Source organism: Nannospalax galili, unplaced genomic scaffold (genome assembly GCF_000622305.1).
Source record: "Nannospalax galili isolate Female #2095 unplaced genomic scaffold, S.galili_v1.0 scaffold188, whole genome shotgun sequence".
NCBI lineage: Eukaryota > Metazoa > Chordata > Mammalia > Rodentia > Spalacidae > Nannospalax > Nannospalax galili.
The window spans coordinates 1,675,270-1,698,022 of record NW_008360325.1 but is presented as its reverse complement, the minus strand read 5'-3'; the positions used below and the strand labels follow the sequence as shown (position 1 = coordinate 1,698,022).

Here is a 22,753-nt window from a genome sequence, read left to right as displayed (position 1 = left end):
ACATGGGTGCAGTTACCTACACGCAGGCAACACACATACACATAAAATAAAAATTAAAAAAAAAAAGATTTTTCAAAGTCCTCTCTGTTGAGTAAACTTTTTTTTCAGGGGGGAGAGTATTTCAATTTACAGGTCCATCACTGAGGGAAGCCAGGGCAGGAGCTCAAGCAGAGACCCCTGAATGCTGTTTCCTGGCTTGCTTCCCTGCTTGCTCAGCTGCCTCTTATTACTATCATTATTATCAGCATTTTTTAAAATAACCTGATTACATTGGAAAACTTTGTATAGGTTGGAGAATTTGGAAGGAAAATGAATGCCAAACTTACTTTCTAGCAACAGAAATTTCACAGCATTGTTGAAGCTTGGTAGTACAGTTTTGTCAGTAAATAATGCTAAGAAATTGTAGTTGACATATAGAATTGCAGAGTTATATTCTAAAATACAAATTACATATTTTTAGTTTGAGAGTTACATCAGTTTAGTTATATGACTTTACTGTTTCTTTTCAAACTTGGTGTAGTGTGAGATAGTTGTTAACATTTATTATTTTTCTCTTATTTTTTTAGGTAAGGATTTCCCCAAATGTTTTTGTAGTAGGTTGACATTGAGTCTGGAGGAACTTGAAACATACTTTTTGTTGTTGTTGTTGTTTCCTTTCATTTTGTCTTGTTTGAGACATGGTCTCATGTAGCCCAGGCTGCCTTGAACTCACTATCTAGCCCAGAATGACCATGAACTCTTGCTTTTCTTGCCTCCATCTCACAAGTGCTAACATTACAGGTGTGCACCACTATGCCTGTCAAAAAGAGTTTGTTTTAAGGTTGACCTAGATACGACTAGCAGAAGTATGCCTCCTGCCACTGTGAAGGTGGCTGGGCAGCTTTGACCATGTGTTGGGTTTTCTCACAGGGGATCTGCAACTCGAACCTGGTGTTGGAAGAGCCATCTTCCATAGTGCAGCTGGATTACAGCCAGAAGGTGCTGCTGGTCTCCACCCTGCAGAGAAGTCTACTCTTTTACACAGAAGAAAAGGCTGTGAAGCAGATTGGATCCCAACCACGGAAAAGGTAAGCTTCAGAAGTATTCAGTTGGCACTCAGCATTGAACTTTAAGCTCTCCTACCTCTCCTGTTGGCTAGATGTGGGACCACAGCTACATGAGTTTGGGGTTCCTGGTGACCTGTGCCTACCAAGGCCTGTCAAGCACACTTCAGGGAGTCTAATGGAAAGAACAGGTCCTTTAGTTGAAAAGCTGCACCCCAGAACTGGGTATGAGGAGCCTCAGGGGACTATGCTGTGTGTCCAGTCCAGTCTCAGGCCCTCTGTACAGCCCTGAGGATTCAGCATGTGTTTGTCAGGCACCTCTGTGCCCCGGGCCCCTGGGGCACTCTCCCCTATGCCAGATTGAGGCCAAATAGCAGGGCAGTTGTGGGCTTCTTACTGAAAACTAAAGGGCAGACCCAGGGCTTTTGTTTAACTTTGGTCTCATTATGTATGTAGCCCTGGCTATCCTGGAACTCACTGTGTAAACAAAGCTGCCTTGAATTCACAAAGATCTACTTCCCTCTGCCTCACAAGTGATGAGATAAAGTCATGTGCCACTATGCCTGGTCCCAGACCCAGGTCTCACTGACAGTTGTGGAACTGCTGTAGAGCACAGTAGAGAGTGCTATGAGAATTTAGGCAGGCTTCTGCCCAGTTTGGGGTCAGGAAAGGGCTCCTGCAGGCATGGGACTTCATGCTGAATAAGAGGCCAAGATGGGGAGGGTTCTGGGCTCTGAGAAAGAATGTCTCTCCTTTGACATGACAGTGAAGGGAAGGGTTAGGACTCTCTGTAAGGCTGGCCATGAGACAAAAGGACACATTGTGCTTCATTGTCTCACTTTATCAGGAAAATGAGCTTGAGTACTCTGCAGTCTCTGTTTGGGGATGAACAGGACAGGGGAGGCAGAGCTGTGGAGGACTTATCTAAGAAGGAGTTCAAGGAGCCCGATGTGGGTGAGGAAGCAGGCTGTCAGCTGGCCATTGGGAATTAGAGGAATCCCATCCTGTGTCCTCCTTTCAGTAAAGGAACATTGTTGCCCACAAAGATTTGGAACAGGATGGCAGTGGGTCAGCAAATACAGAGAAGATTTGAGGCAGCTGCAGAGTGGGGAGACTGGCAGACACTTGTGAGGGCCTCCCTGGGGCTGGTGGTACTGTTGGTGCCAGGCATGGGGACGGGAGGGCGAGGTCAGACAGAAGCAGCCAGTCAGCCTCTTGGCACATTGGAGTCTGTTCTGTGTCCTTTGCTTTGCAACAACACTCCGCTTACTCTTTCCCTTCCTGTTGAAGGGACACGTTCCTGCCTTCTCTATGGCTTACTTCTTCTCTGCTGTTTTCTTTTTTTGTTTGTTTTGGTTTTTTTGCTTTTTATTTATTTATTTGGTTTTTTGTTTTGTTTTGTTTTGAGACAGAACTCCCTGTAGCCCCAGCAGGCCTGGAACTATGTAGACCAGGCTGGCCTTGAACTCACAGAGATCCACCTGCCTCTGCCTCCCAAGTGCTGGGACTAAAGGTGTTGGCTACCACATCCAACCAGAGTACCTTCTGTGCTGGATGCTTCAGTTGTCAAGCTGACACACCAGGGAAGAAGGAACCTCAATTGAGGGATTTTCTCCATCAGATTGGCCTGTGGGCATATCTGTGGGGCAGTGTCTTATCTTGTCTTGTTTGAGACAGGGTCTCCCTGTAGCCCGGCTGGTCTGGAACTTGCTGTGTAGGCCAGGCTGGCCTCAAACTCACAGAGATCTGCCTCTGCGCCCAACCCTCCTCCCCTTGCCCCGAGTGCTGGGGTTAAAGGCCTGGTTGTGGGACTTTTTCTTGAGTGTTGAGTGGTGTGAGAGGGCCCAGCCTGCTGTGGTTGATACCAGGCCTGGGCGGATAGTCCTGGGCTGTAAAGTAGGCTGAGCACGGGTCAGAGGAACAGGCCAGGAAACAGCGCTCCTCCATGGTCTGAGCTTCAGGTGCTACCTCCAGCTCCTGCTCTGAGTTCCTTCCTGTTCTGGCTTTCCTCATGGGTGAACTGTGATCAGGACTTGTATGCCAAATAAACCCTTTTCCCCCATTGACACAGAGGCACAACTCTCACCTCAAAGAGAATAAGAGATAGTTTCTTCTGAGTCAAATACGAGTGGCCCAGGAACACAGATTAAGATCACCCCAAATCCCATGTTCCAACACAGTAACAGTTTCATGAAATTTTTATAGAAAGAGAACAATGAAAGCCATCAATCAAAGGTACTTTTAAAAATACATTGGTGGAGACATCAGAAAGGTGTGTTAGAGCAAAGTGGGGAGAATTCTGCTCTAGGCCTTAGCTGCTATCTGACAGGCTTCTCCAGCCTTGGGTTGGTGGAAGCTGGTGGCCTGTTAATACATTCCAAAAGGTTTGTATATGTTTGTCACAGGATGTTAAGTCAGATACAGAATTGGGCAAGGAATGGCTGTTTAGAAGCTAAAGATGGCCCAGGATAAATGGTAATTAGGCACTAAATCCACAGTATTCCAAACTCCACAGTCACTAAAGCTCTAATCAGGTTGATCAGCCTTATGGAAAGTTGGGTTTCAGGATACAGGGTTTTTTCTGGGAACTTTCATTCACACTCCAAGCTGGTTTTGGTCAGAGAGTTTTATCATGGCCCTAAAAGGCAATGGAAAGAAACAACACTAATATGCCTTCTTAAGAGGGGAATCTCTCTGTTGGCCCTGGAAACGTCAATGGGATTATCAGCCTGGTTCTGCAGAACTGAGTTCTGGCTTTCAGCGGGTATCCTCTTCTCCCTGGTGCTGAGTTTGGGCTCATCAGTCATGTCTTGCTAGACTGTGTCTTCTGAAAGAATTGGGGACTATAAAGAAAGGCGTAGCCTCCTTGCCTTGTGTATGGAGACCCAGACAGTTTCCATGCCTCATCTGGTTGTGGTGTGGTAGGGTCTTTGGCATTGGCTAAAAGTATATTCTTTGCCAGGGACTGGTCCAGAATACAGAAAAAAAATGAAAGTCTCCTCAGAGGGAGCCTCTTTTATGGAACCTTAAAGAAGTGAAGGGTAATGCAAGTGAACCATAAGAGTTTCCAACCTGTGTCTTAGGGCTTGTCTTTCTGTCATATACCTTAAGCCTTAAGTGGTGATTGCAAGGATGGGGCCATGCCTGTCCCATGCTTCATTCAGCACATGTTTGGGAATGGCTGCTATACGTGCTGCAGCGATGAGACAGTAAGGACAAGGCTTCAGACAGGGCAGAGGTGGTTAGTCGATCAAGAGATGGGGGTAGAGGATATATAGTGGGTGCCATAAGGACTCAGTTATGGTGAAACATTACAGAACTGCCATGGTGAGCAGGGCACTTCTTGAGATGGAGCAGTCAAGGAAGGCCTCTAGACAGTGATGTTTGAGCTGAAGCCTTCAGCATAGGAAGAGCTGATGGAGAGCATCCCAAGCTCCAGAAACAAGTGTCAAGGCCCAGCTTAGGCCAGCCTTAGATGTTCCAGCAACCAGAGGGGCCTGGGGTAACTGGAGAAGTTGGTGGTTGGCACTGATATAAAGGCTAGAATGGATGGGGTGTACCAGCTTGTGGAGAGTTGTGTCACCCTCACCCTGATTTATTCCAAATGCCATGAACCTTGAAGCTGTTGAGGAACATTAGGCAGGAGTATGACAGTGTGCACTGCACTCAGAGCCCACCTTGTCCCGCAGGACAAGATTGTAGTGACTAGCAAGAAGGGAGATGGGGAGCCCGCTCAGGGTGGATAGTCATGAAGAGGGAAGAGTAGTAGGAGGTGCAGCTTAGACATGGCTGGATAGCATATCGGATGTAGTAGGCAACTGGAAGAAAAGATTAAACAAGATTTGTGTGCCCTTGGCTAAAACTGGACAGAAGGAGAGGAATTTACCAAGCTGGGAGGACAGGTTCAAGGTCTGACACCATTTTGGACATAGAGTGTGAGATAGCCAACTGGAAATGGCAGTAAGGCATTCTGTGGACAGGTCTGGAGCCCTGGGAAGAGGTCTCCCGGAGAAGTCAGTTGATCCCTCAGGTTCAGGAGGCATTAATGACCCATACTGGGTCTCGGCTCATTATGCAGGGAGACAAGTGTGAAGAAAGCAAAGCTGATCTCAGATCTCACCTTACACTCCTGTGTTCCACGGTAACAAAGAAGGTTCAGAGTTTGAGAGGAAGGAGCGCCTGGGGCTCCTCTGAGGTGGAGATTTGAGCTTAGTCCTGAAGAACAAGAGAGCAAGCCACGAGAAGCCAGAAGCAGAGAGCCCCGTGAGAACGTAGGGTGAGGAGGGGACCCAATCCCACAGGTGTTGTGACCCTGCTGAGGGCTGCTCCACTCTAGTGGTGTGGGCATGAAAGGGTGCCATCAGGGCATGGCACTCACTTTCTGATGGGAAATACAGGAGAAGGGGCAGGAGCGGTTGCCAGGGCGGCCAACAAGAAACCCAAGGATGAGCTAGAGGACAGGTGGTGGAGTCACACTAGTGAGTGGTGGGGCTCCTTCAAAGGCACTGCTGACAGACTTGCTGGCATGTTGGCTCTGAGTTGTGAGAGAAAGGTTTGTCAGAGAAGGTTCTTGAATATATGGCCCAAACAGTTGACTTGGAGAAGCCATTGGTTCTCTGTGAGAAGCAGAGGCAGAAGACATTAAGAGTTAGGGTTGGGGAGTGAGGTGCCGAGACCAAACGGAGGAAGTAGAGCAGCCATGGGACCCTCACAGCATGGAGTTATTTTGGGCCTTTGGATTTGTAATCCATGTGAGACGCCCCTTATTGAGAGCAGGGGTGAGGAATGGGAAGGGCTGAAAGAGCATGGGCAGTGACAGCTTGTGGAGAGTTCTTTCATAAAAGGGATCAGTAATAGGTAGTACATAGAGGGGAACTTGGAGACTGAGGTTTGCTAAGATGGGCTGTGCCGCAGCAGGTGGGAGTGTGACATGGGAGGGACACGGTGTAAGCCAAGGCTCTGGAATGCTGGAGCATGGGAAGCTGCAGAGGGGTTCCTGGAGAGAGTTTTAGAGCACGGCTGAGTTACAGAGCTCGGTTCAGCTGTGGGCAGATGAGGACACTCCAGCTATGCATGAAAAAGACCCCTTACCTCTTCCCTGAGCCACCTCTGGCCAGATAACCTGTGTGTTACTTCCAGAATCTCAGCAACTCCAGCCCTTCTCAACTAGAGGATACAGGGGCCCTCTCTCCTCTGTACTGTTTCATGGGGTATTTTTACCCCTGCCTCTCATCTCCTTGACACTGGGAATGGAATTCAGGGCCTCCCGCATGGTATGCATGTGCTCTACCCCAGCCCCATGTGGAATCACATTATATACTGGAGCCCTCTCCACAGATGACTATGTCACTGAAAGCCCGGGCCCCAGCCAGGATGATAGTGCAAGCCTGTAATTTCAGCATGTTGGGCTGCTGAGGCAGGAGGATGGTGAGTTATAGACCAACTTGGGTTACATAGAGTCTGCCTCAAAAACCAAAACCCACTCTGTGTGTGTGTGTGGACGTGCATGCGTGTGCGTGTGTGTGTGCATGCATGAGGGCTAACTACAAAAACTTAAAACAAAACCCAGCAACCACAAAGAAATGAAGTCTGATCCCAAGGTGTGCTGGTTAAGCTTGATGGTCAGAGTACATCAAGAATGAATAAAGATGAATAAAACACACTTCTGCCTGTGTCTGTGAGGATGTTTCCAGAAGGGAATAACTGAGGGGAAGACCCAACCTGAGTGTGGGCAGTATCATTCTATGCACGAGAGGCCCAGATGAAATAAAAGAGGAAAAAAAATTTTTTGTTGTTTTTTTTTTGAGACAGGGTCTCCCTGTAGACCAGGCTGGCCTTGAACTCACAGAGATCTGCCTGCCTCTCAGCCTCCTCCCTGCTGGGATTAAAGGCAAGTACCACCATGCCTGCCTTTTTGTTTTTCCCAGCTGGCCCAGATATGTAGACCAGGCTGGCCTGGATAAGCTCCACCTTCCTCTGTCTCTGGAGTTCTGGGATTAAAGATGTGTGTTACCATGCCCAGCAGCCTTCTTTTTTTCTTTTTTCTTTTTTTTTTTTTTTTTTTTTTTTTGGGGGGTGGTGCTGGGAATTGAACTTGAGGCCTCACACATGCTAGGGAAGAGTTCTGCCACTGAGCCATATTCCTACCCCTCATTGCTTCTTGGCCACATGGTGTGAGCTCTCTGTTCTGTCACACCCTCCCCACCAATAGACTGGAATCAGGACTCTGCCATCTTCTCCCTCCAGTTGTTTTCTCTCAGATATTCATTACAGTGGTGGGAAACTGACACCAGGGCCGTCCGTCCGTCAGTGTTACTGGATAGAGGCAGTAAGCCAGAGTTTTCACCTTTGGCTTCCGAGATCCTGGTCAAAGCTGCTTTGGCACCTTTTCACAATCTCAGACTTCCGTGCTCCCAGTTTGGGCTGATTGAGCTCTCGGCATTTCAGACAACAAAGGCTGATGGATAGTAGGCCTCTGTGGACCCTCCTGTCTCTACCTCCTGAGTGCTGGGATTGAAGGTATGTGCTACCATGCCCAGCACATTATGTGTAAAGTTTTAAAAGGCTTTTTATGGTTTAGAATTTCTTAAGTAGAAGACACTTCTTTCAAGCCAAGTATGGTGGTGCTTAACAATCCCAGTGCTTGGAGGCAGAGGCAGGAATTGGAGGCTGGCCTAGAGAATCCCAGGCCAACCTAGTTCCAGAGGGGGGAGGGAAAGAGGGAAGGAGGAAAGGAAAGAGGAGGAATGGGAAGGGAGGAAAAGAATTCTTTAATATTAATATGACCCTTAATTGTTTTTTTCTTCTCAGTGATTTTTCAGGAAATTGTCTCCACCAAACTAAAGAAATTGGTAGTTTTTTTGTTGTTGTTGCTTGTTTTGTTTTTAATGATCTTAAGAACCTGTAATACTTAGATGTTGAAAGTCGGAGTTTAAATGTCTAGATCAGACTGTCCAACCAGTGCTGTACAATCAGACCCCAGGTGGCTGACTTGCAGCTTCTCTGGCTGGTTCCTCCTAGCTAAATGCCCTCTGTCAGCTCACTCACAGACTCTCACCACCCAGCCTCAAAGCCAGCTTTCACCAGGACCTCTAGGCACCTGCTCCTCTGCTACACAGATGCCTGCTGTACTCGGCTTCCTCTTTCATATCACCCAGCACCAGCTCACATAAGGTTTCCAACTAAGTGCAGGTTAAAACACATGCTTTAGTTATGGAAGGTGAACAAATCAAAACAGAAGTGACACGAGGTCTTATAAATAGATCTCTCTCTTTTTTTTTAAAGCGTTCTTTTTTTTTAATATTTATTTTATTTTTTGTGTATGTGTGTATTGCCTGCATGTAGGTAAGTGCACCCCTGTCGTGCAATGCCCTCAGAGGACAGAAGAGGCTGTCGGATCCCCTGGAACTGGAGTTAGGACAGTTGTTAGCTGCCATGTGCGTGCTGGGATTCGGACCCAGGTTTTCTGCAAGAACAGCCAGTGTTCTATCTCTCTGGCCCCCTAAAATTTTTTAAAAATTTTTTTTATTGTATGTGTATACATGTATTGCCTGCACATAGGTAAGTGCACCCCTATTGTGGGGTGCCCGAAGACAACAGAAGAGGCTGTCAGATCCCCTGGAACTTGAGTTATGGATAGTTAACGGCCATGTGGGTGCTGAGATTCAAACCCGGGTCTTCTACGACAACAGCCAGTATTCTTAACTGCTGTGTGCTATCTCTCCAGCCAAATAGATCTCTTTAAGAGGTCCTATAAATAGAAAGAAAACAAGTTTAAAAATTGAATCCCCAAACACATTATTTGACAGCAAGCAAAGGCAGGAGGAAGAGGCACTGGGCTGCCTAACTAGAATTCTTTTGGGTCCTCTGTTTAGGGGCCTCTCCAGAACAAACCCACCGAAGGCAAGAACCAGACACAATCCTATTACAGAGTTGTCCCTGAAAGCTCTGGGGACTCCAAAAGGTTGATTAGCCTAATGATCTTTGTTCCAAAGCTCAATTTGACATATGATACACTCCCTGGATAGCATCCAGAGGGATTGAGTTACCAAGGTACCAGGGGGGCTAGTGAGATACTATTTTGGGGCTCTGTGTGGTAATGGAGGGGTGCTGTGTGTAGGGTGAGTAAGAAGAGAGGCCCAACAGTGATGAACTGTGAGTAGATGGAACTAAGGTAGCATCTTAGGCAGGAGACATATAGTATGACACCTTGCTCTTAGTGTTTTATGTGGCTACTTCACCTTGGCCTTAGATATGGGCGTTGTGCCCTCACAGATTAGTACATGGAAATCCCAAAAGACTGATAACCGCACATACCACATAGTTTTAAATGCTAGGCATGGATATTGAGTACAGGTCTCACACTCAAGCCAGTGTTCTTTCTACTGTCCAAAATCAAGAACGTTTTAAACGGTTTTGGCAAGGCTCAGGATTGAACTGAAGCACTTAAATTTGCACTCTGGTAGAAACCTGAACATGACAAAGATGTAAATTCAGTGAGAACTCAAGTGTGGAGAGTGTAGACTGGAGTGAGAATGTGAGAGTGGGCACTGTAGACTGGAGTGAGACATTGACCTATAGACCTGAGTAGACTTTTACTGAAGGCTCTAAGAAACATTAGTATCAGTCCTTTTGTCAAATACTGTAGGACTCAAGGTACTCATACTTTTTAATTACCCCTCACACACATCCTGTAAAACTTGTTTGTACAAAAGCCCTGCTGCATTCTTGAAACCTGATACCTGGGACAGTTGAGCCTCCCTTTCCTACCCCTTTCCCAGCTCTTCATTTCCTATGGGGACAAGTACTCTTGTGTTGGGGATTAAAACCTACCAACCTTCTGGGTTGTGCTTGCTTCATCTAAATTTTGCAGCACACCCTTTTGCAAAAGTAAAAGCTGCCTTGCTGAGTTATTTTGCTTTGTCCCCACGTTCTTTGTGCCATATCAGTGGGGGGTCCTTGGACCTCAGATTTTATTTCTAAGGAGCAGCCCAGCAATCCCATTCTGGAAATATCCCTGACAATTCTTCGCAAGAATGTGCAAAAATGCTCATGATGCTATTATTCAAAATAGCTATTTTTTTAAAAGGCTAGGTCGTCACTCAGTGGTCAAGGACTTCTCTAGCATGTGTGAGGCCTGGGTGTTCTGTCCCTAGTATTATGCCAAAGTAAGTAATAATTCAAATACCATACTAGGGATGTAGCACAGTGCCTAGCTAGCATGGATGTGGCCTGAGCTCAATCCCAGCCTTGAGGGAACAAAAGGAAAGGAACAAAAGGTTTCAGGTGGGCTTAGTGGCACACATCTACACTCTAGTATTTGGGAGGCAGAGGCAGGAAGGTCAAAAATTCAAGGTCGTCCACCATGATGGCATACACCTTAATCCCAGCACTCCAGAGGGAGGCAGAGGCAGGAGGATCTCTCTGAGGTCAGCCTGGTCTACAGAGCAAGTTGCAGACTACAGGCTACAGGGAGACCCTGTCTCAAAAAGAAAAAAACCCAAAAAAACCCAAATTGCAATGCATATACCCATCGCCACCCCTACCCATAATTAAAAAAATTTTTTAATCTCAAAACAATGTTAAACTTGCAAAATTATACAAATGGCATTTTTTTATTAAAATGAAAGTGCTGCTGGGCATGGTGGTCCACACCTTTAATTCCAGTACTCTGGAGGCAGAGGCAGAAGCAAGCAGATCTCTGGTCTACATAGTGAGTTCCAGGCCAGCTGGTGCTACAGGGAGACCCTGTCTCAAAAAGACAAAAAAAAAACCCCAAGACACAAGAAAGTGCTAAGTTACTGTTACTGATACACAGATATGTGATTAATGTGTCAATAAAAACAACAGAATGGGGGCTGGAGAGATGGCTCAGCAGTTAAGAGCACTGGATGCTCTTGAAGAGGACCTGGTTTCAGTTCCCAGCACCTACATGGTAGCTAACAACCAGCTATAACTCCAATACCAGGGGATCTGTTGCCCTCTTCTGACCTCCAGGAGCATTGCATGACACAAGTGCACTTACACATATCTAGGCAATACACTCATACACATAAAAATAATAAAATAATTTAAAAATATTTTTTAAGCTGGGTGTAGTGGTACATGCCTTTAATCCCAGCACTCAGGAGGCAGAGACCGGCAGATCTTTGAGTTCAAGGCCTGCCTGGTCTACATGCTGAGTTTCAGGCCAGCCGTAGCTACAGGGGGACCCTGTCTCAAAAAGTTTAAAAATAAATAAATAAATAATAATAATAATAATAATAATATATCAAGCCTGAAGACTGGGAAAGAAACTGGTAGTTTTGATAGATTAAGAAAAATTCTGTTGTGTTTTTTCTTTTTCTTTCTTTTTTTTTTTTTTCTGTCTTTTTGAAGCAGGGTCTCCCTGTAGCCCCAGCTGTCCTGGAACTGACTATGTAGACCAGGCTGGCCTTGAACTCACAGCAATCCACCTGCTTCTGCCTCCCAAGTTCTGGGACTACAGGCATGCGCCACCATGCCTGGCTAAGAAAAATTCTGAAAGAACTCTGGATGGGCCGCTCTGACTATAAAGCTTTTCATTCAGGAAGCAGGAAGTGATCACAGTCATCAAAACTGTAGTGCTAGATTTTTTACCTCTATTCTATCACAGGAATTGTATTATTTGACTCAGGGGGTTGCTCTGAGGATTAACAGGAGAATAGAGATAAAGTATAGGGCACAGGAACCCCAGAAACCAGGGCATAAGCTCCAGGAGGTGCACAACTGTGAAGGGGTGTTGGGGCATGTGTGGTGCAAGGATGCCAGCATGACCTAGTGACCAACAAACACTGGAAAGGGAGAGGAAAGAGTGATTGGCATTCAGCCATTAGATTCTAGTAGTTGACATCAGGGATTGACAACTATATCACTTTAAATCAGTCCATGCCTGTTTTTTTTTTGTTTGTTTGTTTGTTTGTTTTCCTTTTATTTTTTTCTTCCAATTTTAGTACTGGGAAATTTGGTGCTTGTTTTATACCAGGACTATGTAAGCAAAGTGATCTAACCCTTTATGCATCCCGGCCTGGGCTACGGCTGTGGAAGGCTGACGTCCATGGAACCGTTCAGGCCACCTTCATCCTAAAAGATGTCTTTGCTGGAGGAATCACACCTTTTGAGCTGTACCCACGTCTGGAACCTTCTGATGGGGGAAGCTGCAGCTCACCTGAGAAACACCTGGGACTTGTGACGTGCTTCTTCCGAGAAGGCTGGGTATTGAGTTGGAATGAGTACAGCATCTATCTTCTGGACACCATCAACCAGGTGTGTGGAACAGCTGTGCTTGTCTGGTGTCAGAGAGCAAGACGAGGCTGAGTGTCCCCCAGGTGCTTGGCATGGGGCTCCTGGGAAGATAGCTGTAGCACTGACTCTTTTGCTTTCTTTTTCCTTTGAGGCAGTCAGGGAAATCAAATGACAATCTGGTAATTTCTGTGGATTTGAAAAATAATTTCCTTTTGATATTCATAGTCTTGTTCTTTGCCAAGAAAATAGTGTTTTTAATCCTAAAATTGTGCTTTATAACCTCTTAGGGTCATATTTTCCATTTTTTATATATAATGAATTTTAATCATTTCATTTATTTTGCCTACATGTATGTTAGTGCACCCATGTCATACAGTGCCAACAGATACCAGAGGATGACATTGGTTCCTCTGGAACTGGAGTCACTGATGGTTGTTAGCTGTCATGTGGGTGCTGGGAACCAAACCCAGGCCCTCTGCAAGAGCAGCCAGTGCTCTTAACCCCTGACCATTTTTCTATCCCCTTTCCTTTTAATAAATTACATTTATGTATGTATGTATGTATGCATGCATGCATGCATGCAAATGCAAAGTACACAAACCTGAATGCCCTGGCACATGTGTGAGGTGGAGGACAACTTGGGCGAGTCAGTTCTCTCCTTGCATTTTGAGTCCCAGGGATTGAACTCAGGTCATCAGGCTTGGTGGCAAGTGCCTTTATCTGCTGAGTCATCTCACCCATTTTTAAAACTTTTTTCTTTTATGTTTTAAATTATTATTATTATCATTATTATTATTGGTGGTAGTAGTAGTAGCAGCAGCAGCAGTATAATTGAATCCAGGGTAACTTGTGACTACTAAGCACATGCTCTACCAGTGGGTCTTGTGTTTTATTTTGGCATTTTGCAGTACTGGAGTGGAATATAAGGCCTTCTGAATGCTGGGCAAGTCCTTTACTACTGAAATATGTCATCAACTGTGGTTTTGCTTTTTACTTTTTATTTTGAGACAGGGTCTGACATAGCTGCCCAGACTGCTCTTGAACTCTTTTTTTATTGCTCAGGTAAGGCCTTGAACTTGTGATCACCTTGCCTCAGCCAAAAATGCTGTGCTCCCAGGTCTGTCTAGACCATGTGTTTTCTAACTGCCACATTACCATGAGCCCATTCAGTGAGAACTCCCAATATGACAGAAATAGTAACTCAGAGAATGACTGTCCCCCAGGCCTTGTAGGGTGATGCCAACCCAGGAGGGGACTTCTCCAACATTTTCCCCTGATGATTCTTACCCAAATAGAGTCGTGTTATTTTGCCTTTTTTTTCCCCACTTAAAAAAAATTTAATGACAATCTTGGCAACTTTCCAGCATCATTAAATCATGGTAAAAAATCTCTGCCTAAATCAGGGCGATAACAGATTGCCATCAGAGACTGATTAAGGGCTTTGAACAGAGGTGTTTAGTTTGAGTTGCTTTTTGTCCTAAGAGTGGAGCTTTTGCCTGCCCTGCCCATTCTGCACTCCTAGAACCAAGCCAGGCCTCTCCTGCTGTCTCTCCTCCACATGGAGCCCTGTAGGCTGTGGCAGAGCCTTACTAGAGAAAGTTTACCTAGAGAGAGAAGCAACAGAAAGTCAAACTCATCTGTTCCCACTGATGCCTCCCTAAGTACCTGCTGTGCTTGGGGCACAGGTTTAACCCTGGAAGCCTCTGACCTGCCTGATCTCGGTTCCCTCACCTCTGCAGTGGGGCATGGGGTTCTGGGTTAAGGGGTCACCATCTAGCCCTGCATTTTTTCCCTTTGGCAAGGCTTATTTCAAAAGACAGTTTTTGTATTCTTTCCCCATTATGAAAAACGTAACTTTTCTCCTGGGTTCCTGTGGAACTTCGTAATTACTGACTTCAAGACACCCTGTAATTGTTCATCCATCCTTTTCATCTAAGCACCTCCCCAGCACCTCTCACGGTAGGAATAATTAACTTCATTTCATAGGCAGGGAAATGGAGACAGCATGTCTGTGAACAGACACTGCCTCTGCCGTCAGTCTGCCCCTCTCCACAGCACTGTCATTGGCAGCTTTCAGAACCTAATACCCTCGCTGGAACTACCAGTCAGTCTATCAGGGCTGCCTGAAAATTAACAGTGTACTTAACGCTCTCTGTCTTCTGCAGTGAAGTAGTTTTTTTGTAAACTTTTTAAAACTTTTATGTATATGAGTGTTTTGACAGCTTGTATATAAGTACACTCTGTGTACAGTGCCCATGGAAGTTAGAAGAAGGTGTCAGATCCCTTGGAATAAGAGTTACAGGCAGTTGTTAGTCACCATGTGGGTACTGGGAACAGAAGCCAGGGACCTCTTCCCTCCCCCCTTTCATTCATTCAGTAGCTTTAGGCTCCAGGCACACTAGTGTCCCACCAGGGAGCACATAGTAGGGATACTTACTGAGTAGCACATCATTCCTGGTCAGTAGAGGCAGGGGCAGCAGGCAGATCAGGATGACCAGGACCCCTGCCTTGCCAGGGTGTGTGAGCTTCATGTCAAATGGAGGGAAATCTAATGAGTCCAGGGAAGAGAATGGCTGAGTGGTAGGAGAGGCCGTGTACCAGCCATCATGGCATCTCACTGCTCGGTCATGGAACTCCAGATCACACATGTCAAATACTGCCCACCTGTGGTCCAGTTGCTCCTAAGAATTTTCAAGGAGCCTTCATGACAAGTGCAGCAATTATTTGAATTATTTGGATTATTAACTTGCTTGTTTATGCTTTTATCAGTTTTTATTGCCTGGTTTCATCGTTTGTTTGTATGTTTGTTTTGACAGGCCACAATTGCTGGCTTGGAAGGATCTGGTGATATTGTCTCTGTTTCCTGCACGGAAAACGAAATATTTTTCCTAAAGGGAGATAGGAACATTATAAGAATTGCAAGCAGGCCTGAAGGACTCGCATCAGTAGGTTTGTATTTCCTCAAAGCGTGCTGTGTGTACAGTGAGAAGTACTGCACTCTGTCGAATGTAACTGCAGCTTATAATTAGAAAATAGACCATTATTTTGCAGCTAAATTACTCAGCTTTGTTTAAACAAGGTGTTTGGAGGCTTGTAGTTCTGAAAATGTGTCTTGGAGGTGATTGCTTGTAGGGCTTGTGCTGGATAGTCTCATAGCTGGTGGAGCAGTCTCTGTATGTAATGGGTGGTTGTGAATAAGAAGGAGAAGTCAGAAGTCACTTGTCCTATTGAGACACTATGTGCAGCTAATTAATGCCCAGAGACATACTTGTATAAAGTTTTTAAACATTGAAATTTGTGATCTGGTATATATCTTTTGTCCTGGATCTGGACTATCCTTTGCAATTGATCCCCCCACCCCCCATGGTTCGGCTTTTGTTTTAAAATTCATACAAGCCCTACCCTAATATTTTTTTATTTGATTTGTGTTGAGGTTGGTCTCAAACTTGCGTTTCTCCTGCCTTAGCCTCCCAGGTGCTGGGTTTCAGCTCTTTTGTTGTTGTTTTGGTTTTAGGTTTTGCAGTGCTAGGAATTCAGCCCCCGGCCTTGTTCATGTGCAGTTATCACAGAGCTACATCCCCAGCCCTAAACCCACTCCTAATTAGAAAGAATCCTGTGTTCTCATGCTCATATCCATAACATTGGGGTCAATGCTGAACTTGCTTTTAGTGGTGGCAGCAACAGACCCAGTCCTTCCTTATCTTTGCCACTTACCTTGTAAGGTAGCAGAGGCAAGTTGGGATGAATATTCCAAAATCAGAATTATCACAATTCCTTGTCTCCCTGTAGCCCCAGCTGTCCTGGAACTCACTGTGTAGACCAGGCTGGCCTCAAACTCACAGAGATCTGCCTGCCTTTACCTCCCACGAGCTGAGATTGAAGGCGTGCGCCACCATGCCCAGCCACAATTCTTATATAAATAAGCTTTGACTCTTGATTTATGAGCTGTGGACCCCTAAAACGGGATAAGCTAGATGCACTGTGACTCACAGAGTGATGACCTAGAGCTCCTTCCATCCAGAACTTTTCTGCTGTGATGACAGTGCCAAATGTGCACTGTTTGGCAGGTGGTCACCAGCTGTACATGGTTGAGGGGTTCTTCAAGTGGTAAGTGCAACTGAGAAACTGAATTCTGCTTTTTGTTTAGTTGTCATTAACTTGATTTGGGTAGCTACTTGTGGCCAGGCGCTACTCTACAGCACAGCACAGCTCCAGCTCCAAACTGCCATTAACTTATGTAATCTTTGGCAAATCACTTCAGAGCAGTTAGCCCCTTAGTGTATGCTCAGGCACCTACAGTTTGCCCCAATGACTGAGGCTAAGGAGAATGTTCGTGCCTAACAAACAGTCTTCCTGACTACTGTTGACTGGCACCTAGCACAGTATGTGGCACCTAGTAGGTGCTTGGTAATGAAAGGATAACTGGACTGGTCAGAGTGCAGAGCAGTCTTGTGTGGAGGAGCCCTGACCTTCTGACTTCAGTACTACTGGGAAGGGAAGGTCCACTGCAGTGGACATGTCCCACGCTGAACTCTGCACTCGGCCTCCACTGACGCTGACTTCCTCAGGCACACACTTCTCTGTTTTGAGCTCATTCTTGTGGGAAATTCTCTTCAGTTTCAAGTAAAAGACACCTCTATTTTTTAATGCTCTTTGGTAATATTAAGGCATATGGCTAGGTGTGGTGGTGCACACCTTTAATCCCAGCACTCAGGAGGCAGAGGCAAGTGGATCTCTGAGTTTGAGACCAGTGTGGTCTATATGGTGAGTTCTGAGCCAGCCAGAGCTAGTGTGACTGCCTCAAAAAAGCCCCTATGTGGGGCTGAAGAGATGGTTCAGTGGTTAAGAGCACCGATTGTACTTGCAGAGGACCTGGGTTCGGTTCCCAGCATCCACATGGCAGCTCCCAACATTCCATAACTCTGTTCTTCCTCCTGCCGTCCTCTTTTGGCCTCCACAGGCATTGTATACACATGACGCACCTGTACACATGCAGACAAAACACTCATGCACAAAAATTTTAAAAAAGTATTTTTTCTTTTTGGTCTTTTTTTTTTAATATTTTATTTATTTTATGTGTGTGAGTGTATTGCCTGCATGTATGTGAGTGCACCCATGTCGTGCAGTGCTGCGGAGGTTGGAAGAGGGCTGTGGATTCCCCTGGGACTGGAGTTAAGGATGGTTCGTAGCCGCCATGTGGGTGCTGGAGTTTGAACCCGGGTCCTCTGCAAGAACAGAACCATCTCTCTAGCCCCTCTTTTTGAGACAGGGTCTCCTATATTTTTTAAAGTGTGTGTGTTTGTGTGTGTGTGTGTGTGTGTGTGTAAAGGCATATTGGAGGAGATACAGTGTAAATAGGAAGTTCAGCTACATCTTGTTTCTTGTTTCTTTGGTTCATTTTTGGTCTTTTTGAGACAGGGTCTCCTTGTAGCCCCAGCTGGCCTAGAACTCACTATGTAGACCAGGCTGACCTTGAACTCACAGAGATCCTCCTGCCTGTGCCTCCAGAGTGCTGGGATTAAAGGCATGCGCCACCAAGCCTGGCTCTGAATCCTTTTTTTATACAAAAAACTTGAAAATGAATTTGTAAATTGGCCAAGCATGGTAGTATATGCCTTTTGAGGCAGAGGCAGGTGATTCTGTGAAATGAGGGCCAGCCTGGTCTACATAATGAATTCCAAGACTGCTGTGGCCACAGGGAGACCCTATCTCAAACAACAACAACAAAAAAGAATTTGTAAATTGGGTGCAAGAGAGATGACTCACCGGTTAAGAGTACTGGCTGCTCTTATAGGACCTGGGTTCAAATCCCAGCACCCACATGGCAGCTAACAACTGTCCTAACTCCAGTTCTAGGGGATCCAACACCTCTTCTGGCCTCTGTGGGCATTGCACGACATGGGTGAACTTAGATATATGCAGGCAATGTACTCATACACATAAAATAAAAATAATAAAATATTTTTAAGAAAAGACTGACTTGAAGTAAGAAGTGCTGTATTCTCATTGGTGGCGTTCACAAGAGACAGCTACAGTGAAATCCACTGACTTTGATATATGAGCTTCCTAGAGAACAAAGGCCCCTTGAAATCTGTGTCGTTTTTTGAGTGTCGCTGGTTTGGGAATTTGGAATTGCTCCATGTTTAGCAGGCAGGAACTTCAGGTGGTCTATGAGACTGATGTTCAGGGTTAGCCAGCAGGGTAAGTGTGCATCAGCCTTCTCTGTGAGAGCCAGTAATAACACTGTACTCTTCTTTCTCAGTGAGCAATGCACCAGAGATGACAGGATGCTCTGAGCAAGTCCACAGGCAGCATCTGGAGAAGTCACTGGGGGCCACAGTTTGTGAGACAAGGATCCGAGGCTCTTCTGTGGCCAGCTCAGTGGCAAGTGAGCAGCGGAGCAGGAGCAGTTCAATTAACTCCACTGACAGTGGCTCTGGGCTACTGTTGCCTGGGCTCCAGGCCACTTCTGACATAGGCCAAGGCGGCCAGCTGTCTTCACAGAGATTCAGTGTCATCAGTTCTGAAGACTTTGACCAGGAGCTTATTGTGAAACCTATCAAAGTGAAGAAGAGGAGGAGGAAGAGAAAGACAGGTACTGTTCATGGGCAAGCACACACTGACTCTCGTGGCACTTGAGATAGCCTGGCCAGACCTTTTGGGAGTGTGCACATCTACCAGGGAGGAGTGTCACTTCCCACTGATGGGCACTTGCCCCTCCTGGAAAAGCAAAGTCTTTACCTACTGAGCACACTCCTCCCCACACATGTGCACATGGAAAACATCTCTGTTGGGCCTAAGTGACGGTAGAACATTCATCCATGTTTTTAGCCTGCTTAAAAGGTGAAATTATAGCCGGACGTGGTGGTGCACACCTTTAATCCCAGCACTCGGGAGGCAGAGGCGGGTGGATCTCTGTGAGTTTGAGGCCAGCTGGGGCTACAGGGAGACCCTGTCTCAAAAAAACCAAAAAAAAAAAAAAAAAAAAGGTAAAATTAGTAATTGAGTCTGGAGAGACGGCCCGGCCCAGTGGTTAAGAGCACCTGACTTGTTGCCACTCTTCCAGAGGATCCAAGTTCAGTTTCCAACACACGCTATGTGACTCACAACTGCATGTAACTCCAGCTCCTAGAGAATCTGGTCTCTGTGAGCACCTGCCCTCATGTGCATAGTCCCGTACACAGACACACACATATGCCCATGATTTTAAAAAATAAAAATAAGGGCCAGGCGTGGTGGCACACACCTTTAATCACAGCACTGGGGAGGCAAAGGCAAGCGGATCTCTGAGATTGAGGCCAGCCTGGTCTACTTAGTGAGCTCTGTGCCAACTGAGCTACAAAGAGACCCTGTCTCAAAAAGACCAAAAATAAATAAGTAAAGTAAAATAAAAATAAAATCTTTTTAAAATCCTTACTATTTAAATTAAGATGCTGTATTACCATTTCTTAGACCAGAGATTCTATAAGAAAGGATGGGACAGTTATGCAGACAGATTTATGCTGCTGCTGTTTATGTAAGACATTTTACATTTTGTGTTGACATGTTATAAAACATGGGATTTAACAGAGAACTTTGTCTTTTTTGAGACAGGTCTCTCTATGTAGACCAGGCTGGCCTGGATTCACAGAGAACTGCCTCCGTCTGCCCCTCAAGTGCTGGGATTAAAGGCATGGGCCACCATGCCCGGCTTTCTAAACCCTCACTCAATGATGATGCCTGTTTTGCCCCTCTAGCTAAAGATTCCTACAGTATTAAAGGGAAGTTACCACACTCCTAAGCATTTTGATAATTTTTTAACATAGACCTGTGATCCATATCACTTAGTTTCTGATCCCACTTTCTTAGTATTTCTCTAGTGAGGCCTCTGAGTATCTCTTCAGATGGATATTTCTACTTAAAAGACTTCTTTTTTCTCCCTCTCGTTTTATAGGGCAGCCAGGGGCATGGGCTCACTGAATAGCTGAGGCTGCCCTAAAACTTGTTACGTATCCTAGGCTGACCCCAAACTCACGAGCTTCATTCCTCTACCACCCAAGTGTTGGGACTATGGAGGTTAATTCACCAACTAAATGTCCTTCGTTTAAAATATTTTTTTTCTCTGAGTCAGGCGTGGTGGTGCATGCCTTTAATCCCAGCACTAGGGAGGCAGAGGCAGGCGGATCTCTGTGAGTTCCAGGCCAGCTGGGGCTACAGAGAGACCCTGTCTCAAAAAAAGACCAAAAAAAACCACATTTTTTTCTCGATCCTAAAAACAATTGTGAGTATTGTTTCTGTTCATATGGAGTTGTGTCTCATATGGAATGTTCTCGTTTAAATTAGAAAGTGGAAGCAAGAGCACCTGCCACAGTTCCCTGGAGTCAACGCCCTGCTCGGAGTTCCCTGGTGACAGCCCCCAGTCCTTGAGCACAGACCTTCTGTCCCTGAGTTCAAGTGTCCTGGGCAGTAGTGTGGACCAATTGAGCACAGAGTCTCCGGACCAAGAAAGCAACCCCAGTGGTGAGGTGAATGGTGTCTTGCAGGAAAATAACGACCCTGAAACACTGAGTGTGCTAGAGGTGCCCAACTCCACCCCTGATACACTGCGTGAAGAAGAGGGCACTGGAACTGGAACTCCTGAGAGTAACCACATACATGAGATGGACCAGCCCAATGGAGTGTTGGATTTACCCCTGTTCCTCAGGGAGGATGTGGGAGGTACTGATGTCTCAGGCCTTGAAGAGGAGCCTTGTCCTGCTTATGATGCAGGAGTGCACACACGGTTGTGCTTGCGAGAACAGGACAGCTCAGCTGAGGCAGTTGAGGTAGGTAACATGGAGCTCACTGACCCTCAAAGCACTGAAGCCCCTCTTCTGGACTCGCTCATGGTGCCTTCCAGCCTCACCTGGTTCCCGGGAGCTGAGCAGTGGCTGCCTGGGACCGGGGCTGATGAAGGCAGCACTGAGGAAGCCAGCAAGGAGCAGGATATCCTGGCCCACATGGAGGCCCCTAGCCACCTGAGCTCAAGTCCTTGGCATGCTGTCACTGACCATGTCACAGGCCGTCGAGAAACACTCCTTCCTGAAAGTGGCACAGGAAACATGGAAGAACAGTTGATGCCTCTGACCTCTGCCCTGGTGACCAGCATCCACAAGCCTTGGCTGCAGCAACCGTCCCAGGACCAGGCAGTGACATCCAGTGATGAGGAGGACATTTATGCACACGGGCTCCCGTCTTCATCCTCAGAGACAAGTGTGACAGAGCTCGGAGGTGGTCGCTCTCTGCAGGATCTGAGCCAGCCAAGTGCTGATGACACCACACTGCTCAAGTCAGATCAGGTCTGTGGGCTGATGGGGAAACATAACTAAGGCTTCTTTTTTCTTAAGGAGAATGCTTAGCAGGTCTGGTTATGTTCCTTCTTATGGAAATCACATTTCTTGGAAAATCTGGAGTCTTTGAATTCAGGGTTTGGGGAATTTTTGGTGTAGGGGCCTTTAGTCATTTGAACTACTTCTAATCACTCAGTTATCTACTACAAAAAAATTGGCATCTTGCAAGGCCAGACCAGTGTGGGTCTCGTTAGCCTTGTTAACCCTAACTTAACCTGAAGCCATCAGAACACCGCTAGACAGAGGACTGTTTGCTCTGGCAGGTTCAAGGTGGGCAGCTCCTGCCCTTCTCCATAGTCCAGTGCCTTCCAGGAGCCATCAGTGTGAATGGGGCCTTTCCAGAACTGCTACCTCCTCAGCCTCTGGGCAGAGGTACTGGGACTCCCTGCACAGTATGCAGGGCCAGGCATGGGGCCCCAGGTTCCTGGGGTTCACACAGTCAGTGTGGTTCATTGTTCTTGGGCGTCCACTAGTAAAAATGATTTTTAAGTACTTATTTTCTTTAGCAAGTAATTATTATCAAATATATTTGGCTTAAAACTAACCATGTCTCGCCACACTGCCTAGTCATGGGTGTGAAGCTACCTCTGCCTCTCTAGTGCTAAGACCACGTGATGTTGATCAGCTCTCTACCATGGACAGGTTTATGCTGAACTTACCACAAGTTTAGGTCACTTCTTTAAAAACAAAACAAACAACACAGGAACAGCTGTCCCCATTTTACAGAGGAGGAAATTTAGGCCAAGAAGAGTCAAATAGCTGTACCAGGCCACACTCTTAAGTGAAGGGCATAATTCCCCAGCATCCTCGCCCGTCTAAAAAGTGAACGTCCTTATTTTGAGACAAATTGCCGGGAGTTGAGCTATTCATTCAGACTCCTCCATTCGTCTTTTCAGTGCCCTGGTTCCCAAGTGCCCTTACTGTCAGTGTACATGTTCCTGCTGGGGACGCTACAGTACAGGTAGCGACTAGCTGTGTCTCTGGAAAGCCAGATACATACCCAGTTGAGTGGGCCTTAGGTGAGGGCATGCAGTCAAGTGCAGGGCTGTGGGAAGCCACAGCAGCGTATCCACCAGATAG

The 22,753-nt window shown here is 46.2% G+C and overlaps 1 protein-coding gene across 5 annotated transcripts in view; it reads left to right on the top strand.

Moving 5' to 3' along the window:
- Positions 1–22,753, top strand: part of Tecpr2 (tectonin beta-propeller repeat containing 2) — a 108,351-nt gene that overhangs the window by 44,591 nt on the left and 41,007 nt on the right. For all 5 annotated transcript variants that reach the window (XR_003848200.1, XM_029559909.1, XM_008825589.3 and 2 more), the window contains exons 5-9: positions 910–1,067; positions 12,014–12,326; positions 15,122–15,254; positions 18,568–18,900; positions 20,628–21,622. Coding sequence is in view for 4 of the 5 variants with exons in the window: in XM_029559909.1 (XP_029415769.1) it covers positions 910–1,067; positions 12,014–12,326; positions 15,122–15,254; positions 18,568–18,900; positions 20,628–21,622 (1,932 nt within the window). In the remaining variant the exon portion in view is untranslated. The remainder of the gene's footprint in view (positions 1–909; positions 1,068–12,013; positions 12,327–15,121; positions 15,255–18,567; positions 18,901–20,627; positions 21,623–22,753) is intronic.